This window comes from Branchiostoma belcheri, unplaced genomic scaffold (genome assembly GCF_001625305.1).
Source record: "Branchiostoma belcheri isolate BF01 breed outbred unplaced genomic scaffold, Haploidv18h27 scaffold3, whole genome shotgun sequence".
NCBI lineage: Eukaryota > Metazoa > Chordata > Leptocardii > Amphioxiformes > Branchiostomatidae > Branchiostoma > Branchiostoma belcheri.
Window position 1 is genome coordinate 8,858,457 of NW_017803909.1, and position 6,825 is coordinate 8,865,281.

At 43.2% G+C, this 6,825-nt stretch overlaps 1 protein-coding gene across 1 annotated transcript in view; it reads right to left on the minus strand.

Annotated features, from left to right (window-relative positions):
* Positions 1-6,825, minus strand: part of LOC109473654 (coagulation factor XIII A chain-like) — a 55,478-nt gene that overhangs the window by 12,087 nt on the left and 36,566 nt on the right. The window contains exons 2-3 of the mRNA XM_019773594.1: positions 1,749-1,925; positions 800-912 (exon numbers count right to left, since the gene is read on the minus strand). Of these exons, the coding sequence (XP_019629153.1) occupies positions 800-912; positions 1,749-1,925 (290 nt within the window). The remainder of the gene's footprint in view (positions 1-799; positions 913-1,748; positions 1,926-6,825) is intronic.

Consider the following 6,825-nt stretch of genomic DNA (forward strand, 5'->3'; position numbering starts at 1 on the left):
TAGGCGTTTTTTAAATTTTTGTGATACAGGCTTTTAGAATGGTTTTATTTGAGTTTTTTGGCTGTGTTATAGCAAATGTATTACTGTGTTAGTGTGCCGTGTTTACCACGTCTGGGCATGAGTCATCACAATGGAATGCAGGGCATCAACCAATAGGCATGCAGCTTTCCTCTATACTTCTTGCTGATTGACTGTTGGGATTTAACTTGATTAACACCTGCACAGAGCATTTCCACCTGCACAGAGCATTCCTTGCTGATTGGCTGTTGGGATTTAACTTGATTAACACCTGCACAGAGCATTTCCATACTGACAGTATGTCTTTATTCAAGTGTTTTGGTAGGTATTTCAAGCTTTTCTGCTCCAGCATTGGAATGCGGGGCATGAACGTTTTTTTTTTCATTTTGAAAATCAACAGTTTGCATTATGCAATTAAAAATCCTAACCAATAAAGTAGGGAATAGCTATCCAACTGTTGTTTTAGTTGTATGTTACTTCATATTATAGTTATATCAATGTAAATCATTGTTTTCCCTTGTGTTTCTCATTCTTTCCCTGCCATGTGGTAAAATGTGGTGAACCCATCGCTGTATTTGCTCCAAAGCAAATATTGGCCTTTCTAGTTATTTTCTGTTTTTGGTCTGGATGATGCTTTGGTGTAACGTTGTATCTCAAGAAACGTGGGACGGAATGCGATAGCATTTAGCAGGTGGGCAGCTGGGCCGAAGAGAAGGAGAAGATATACCAAGGAAAACAATATATTTCATCGATACCATGGTATAGAGTAATGAAATATAACCTCATATACTCCCGGCTTCATGCTCTTAATCGCAGAACTCCATTTTCCTTCCTCCAAAGACTTTTCAACTGGCATACGCCGCAGCGTGCCCTTGTTTGGTACAGGGTTGCTCCCTAATTGAAATAAAAACATTTTTTTTTATTTATTTATTCACATGGATTTTTGAGCATTGGATAGGAAGCACTTGTTGTGCTTATGTAAATCCGCTGCTCATAAAACATAATACAAATGTAACATAGAGAAGACAGAAAGTATAACATCAACATAAAATGAAAGTGGCTGGCGCACCAATACCTAGCATAACATTATTGAGATTGGTCAAATCTTCCAGAGTGGTGGATATAGTTAAACACAATATCAAAGATACGGCAGTTGGTAGGGTATGGGAGGGAGGGGCTACCTGTAAGAAGTAAAGTACATAATGTGGCGTCGTTTACGTTGAGTGGGTCGGAAGGAAGTATGTTTTCAAGATGAAGGCAAGATATGGATAACAACATTTTGGTCCTTTCAGTATTATAACATTTGCAGTGTAATAAATAGTGTTCTGGTGTCTCATTCGGATGCCCACATTTGCACTCGGGACTACTGATACAGTGATGCTGGAATAGGTGGTAGTTCAGCTGGCTAAAAACATAATGTCAGCAACAACAAAACGACGACGACAAATGACCGTGTTGGATGGAAAACTAATTTTGTACTGAATGTGAGTAAACGGGTTGAAGGATTCCATGATATGTATGTATCATATCTTGTCTTCATATTGATGAAAGGGCAATGCCGATGATGATCTAACGTTGTTCTGTCCCCTTAAGCGAAAATCACAAAATATAATTACAATATCTATTAGAACAATGCATCAAACACATGCTAACATTAAGGGGGATCTACTGAAATCAATTATGAAAGTAGACCCGAATATACGACACAATTAATTTTGTGACGATCTCACCAAAGTGAAGTTCCACGTGAAGAATGTCCTCATTTGGGTCATAGTTCTCGATGTGCAGCTCCACATAGAAGGGCTGTCCCCGCCGGACCACGTTATGTTCCTCAAACTCATCCGTGTGGTGCTCACGGGCGTTCTCCTCAGTCAGAAAGTCGATCTTGGTCAGTTTGAGAGGCCCGTCTGAAAAGAAAGAGAACAGTTTTAGAATTTTTCCTGAGACACTCATCAGATTTCCAAGGTGGCCATGGCCTGATCTGAAACAAAGCTCAGCATATGTGCGAGTAGTCATGGTTGTGGGACATGTTTTTTGGGTTCTGAAATGTTCTCTGCAACTGTGAAAGAAAATTGTGCCCTTGTGTGTGGTGTGTGGTAGGGGGGGGGGGGGAGGGGTGTTGCTAGGTGTGGAAAACGTGAAATCAAATGAGACCCTTGCCACGGTTCCACAAAAGTGTGTGTGGAGCAAATATGTTATATGTATCATGTGTATTATGTGATTGTAGACCTTGCATCATAGATATAATTCAGCGTTATACAAAGCGGCGATTGCACGGGTAATGTTTGACCAATAAACCAAATGTGGCTGACTGCGGATGATCATTCAGAATAGAAGCCTCTCGCAAAAAGTGTTATTTCTGATACATATCATGCTTTGACAGTACGAGAGCGAGACACCGGATACGAGTATCACACCATTTGTACTAAATGATATCAAAATCGTTAAACTATTTCGTGTTTCGCATACACTACTGGAGCCTTTGACATAATTCTATTTGCAGCAATAACCTGAAGACTTAAACAGGCAATACATATATAGAACAGCATTTCCCAGGGACAGACCTTAAATGGGCGTTGTAACCGTACCATTACCAACCCGTACCTGTTGTCTGTACAGATGAAATCATAAAACCAAACCAAACATGATTCAGAAAAAAACTACAGGACATCAGATAACATCTTCATATTGAAAACTCTTATATCTAAACACACAAAGTCTGGAAAACCCTTATTCGCTTGTTTTGTCGACCTATCAAAAGCCTTTGACTCCATTTGACATGGGGGACTGCTATACAAACTTCTCTCCAACGGCATTTCAGGCAAACTCTTCGACATAATCAAAAACTTATACAACCAGTCCGAAGCCAGTGTCAAAACTAGGAATGACCTGAGCGAAACTTTTCCTGTTGAAATTGTTCGGCAAGGGTGTGTTTTAAGCCCCACCTTATTCAACCTGTACATTCGTGATCTCATAGACAAACTCAATGCAGAAAACCTAGACGCATCTATTACAATCTTCAAAAATAAATAGCCTATTTTATGACTACGATATTGTTCTAATGCCGGAAAGTAAGCAGGGACTACAGAATGCAACACTCTCGACCGATATTGCCAACAATGGAAATTAACTATCAACGGAGCAAAAATCAAAGGGGCCTTTTATTGTCTAACATTAGTTTCTCATTATATGATAAAGAGATAGAGATAGTTAAATCATATTGTTACCTAGGAGTTATGTTTACAGCAGGATGTGATTACAATTACAATTAGTCAAGATATGTAAGAAAATGTCAAAGCAGGACACGTTTAAACACTTGATGTCATGCAAGAACGAACGTATAGCAGACAAACTATGTAATTATGTTTCCAGATGATTCAAAAAGACAGAAGAAAGAGCAACTAACAGTAGATGATAGGTAGTATATAGTATTGTTGTAATATATAGACTCATAGCACTTAGTATTAGAATATAGCGTTCCAGTATGCGATACTCTTGTTTTTTATCCTCTTGTGCATTTAGCCCGTCTGGGCAAGAACATGCAATAAAAATTCATCATTATTATAATTATTGAAGGTCGTTGGACACGAGGTCATAACTAAAGATAGCACATGGCGACCAAGATGAGGAGGACCATAAGCATACTCCAATCAGCTAAGTGGCAAATGGTGACTGCATGACAAATAGCTACTGCCTGGCCAGTTTGATAATGTAATTTGCAGCCACCAAAAAAGCTCGAAGATTAAAGCATACCTTACAAAATGCCGGTTCAAGGCATGGATTTATTTTTATATTTAAAAATGTAATTCGGTAAAAAGTGCTTCCTTAATGACGACCAGTTCACCCTGCAGATACATTTTGCAAACTGTGACGTATGTGCTAGCCCCGCCCCTCGGCCCATCCTTATGTAACAATAGATCACATTCATAACATGTCCCTACGTGCTGTAACCATTGCAACATTATAATTACTGAAATAAGCCCGACTTGTCGAACAAACGTTACCCTGACCTAGCCGACAAACAGTGGCAAATGAATAACAATTTCGATACAAACTTTAAGTCTATGATATGGGTTGAAACATGGAGCTCCTTGGTTGAAAAGAGGCCTATTTGGCAGTGTAGAAATTGCCGCCAAACTTTCTGGGTGTGGAAAGTCAAAGGTGGTGGGATGGGCTGACCTCCATGTTCTATCTGATCTTTTCCGGTGAATTGGCGCCAAATTGGCTTCGGAGAAATTGGGCTCATTGCTCGTCAGAGGGGCAGCTAGAGGCGTGGAGAGAGAGCTCGGAATTCCAATCTGGGGATCGACCATTAAGGCACTTAAGGTCTTCTTGAACTTATTCAGGCACAGACACCCTACACACAGCATTGTTTAAACTTTGCCTTCAATACATTTTGGGGCTTGGAGATATAGCAATTAAAGTAGACCATTTCCTCCCTCAATAGTTACAGAATGAAATGTGCCAAACCTCTTAGGTCACATGTACAGCATTTGATGACTTACCTGCCTGTAACGTTCGGCTGTGAATGTTTTCTGTCTAATGGTTTCGGGATTCTATAGACGACAAAGATGTATGGAATAAGTGTAGTAATCTTGGACAAGGCATTGGTGCAACTTGATACAGAAAGGAATGATAGAGGGGGGTGTTTTACCTGATTCAGAATCGGAATCAGAGATGCTCCATGGTCCTGACGGCTTGTTGTACGAGCTCGACGGCTTGTGGTACGAGCCCGAAGGCTTGGGGTACGAGCCCGGCGGCTTGTGGTACGAGCCCGAAGGCTTGGGGTACGAGCCCGGCGGCTTGTGGTACGAGCCCGACGGCTTGTTGTACGAGCCCGGCGGTTTGTTGTACGAGCCCGACGGCTTGTTGTACGAGCCCGACGGCTTGTGGTACGAGCCCGACGCCGGCTTGTGGTACGAGCCCCCGTTCACGCCATCGGAATAGCCACTATGCCTGTGGCGATTTGAGGATCTGTGGGCCAAGAGCACATTTTGTACAAGCTGACTGTGAGACCTCGAGGAAGACGCGGTGCTGTACATCTTGGCGGGTTACGTCTTAGCTGTTGGCGCTGAAACACGTCTAGTCCGCAATGCAATAACAAGTTTAGGCGCGTTGTAGCTCCGACCCCTGTTACAATTGGTCGCACACCCAACACTACCAACACGTAGCCGTGAACGTGATGGGACTACTCAAACCATGGAGGTAGAAAAACAACTCCAGGCTAAAACTCAACTAACAATGTCACTCCCATCTAAGGTAATGCCTGAGGCGACACATCTCGTATGACTTCATTCAGCTTCAGTGTGTTAACGTTGTCTGTATAATGTCAAAATATCAGATGCAGAGAATGGGGAGGGGGATGGTAAAGGTGCTGGCGGCTGAAGAAGACTCCTAGAGGAAAGCTCTAGCTAGCTGCTCTAGCTCTATGTCCACTGAGCCAAACAAGGCATATTCTGAGATTACATGTTATAAGATTCACTTACGCGTATGCCGTATACCTATACAGGAGACAGTGAGGCGAAAATAGACACGTTTTCCTGGGTGGTTCTTTCGCTATCATGTGTATACAGTGGGGCGAAAAGGAGCCGATTTGGTAGCTGAAACAAAACCCTGGATGTGTAGGGTCAAAACGAAGAGCCCGAAAGGCCGCCAAAATGTCTCTTGTGGCTCCGACGAAAATTCTGGGAGTAGAGATTCAAAGGTGGGGAGTGGGTGGGGGGATGGGCTGCCAGTTTTTCGGGAGAATTAGCGCCAAATTTGTTTCTGAGAATGGGGATCGTGGAGACAAATATCGGGATTCCAATCCGGGGTTCGACCATCAAGGAACCTTTGTCTTTTTGAACTTTGTGACCGTACACTTCTGGGAGTGGAGAGTCAAAGGTGGGGACTGGGGGGATGGGATGACAGTTTTTCGGGAGGATCAGCGCCAAATTGGTTTCGGAGAATGGGGATGGTGGAGACAGTAAGAGGTGTGGAGAGGGATATCGGGATTCCAATCCGGGGTTCGACCATCAAGGCACCTTTGTCTTTTTGAACTTTGTGACCGTGCACATATTCACGCACACTGGCACCGACGCCCTGCCTGCACATAGATTTAGACAAAAGGATTTAGGCATTTTTTACTTTGATACCAAAACATTTCAGGGGCTGAAAAGTACACCATTCCTTCCCTCGACAGTTTACAACGTGATGGTCATGGAGCGAAGCCAGAAGCATGGCCAGAAATCTCCGATAGGGGGTCGACGATTAAGGCATGCACCTTTGTGTTCTTCAAATTTGTGACCGTGAACGTATTCACACACAGATCTATAAGCACGGCAAGGCGTTTTACACCCAGAGAATTAGATATATGTTTGCTTTTGCCATCAATTGATCTGGGGCTTGGAGATATATCATAACAAGTATAAATCGTGACCGTCGGCCTGTTGTATGTCGGATACGACGGACTCGCGCCAAGCGTGATTCTGCGTCAGTGTGTTGTCTGTATAATGTGGGGATGCAAGGGGTTTGGTACGGGAGGGGTGTGTGGGGGCAGTAAGGGACTGAGGGGTGATGAAGACACATGAAGGAAAGTCCAGAGCCAAACAAGGTATATTCAAAGACCACAAGAAGAGCTATGATGGGCTGCCGCTAAATTGTCTCTGCTGGCTCTTGCGAAAATTCTGGGTGTGGAGGGTCAAAGGGGGTAGGGGATGGGCTGCCAGTTCTTCGAAAGAATTAGCGCCAAATTGGTTTCGGAGAATGGGGGTCGAGTCAAAAAGGAGATCCAAAGGGCCGCCAAAAAATTTCTCTTGTGGCTCTGAC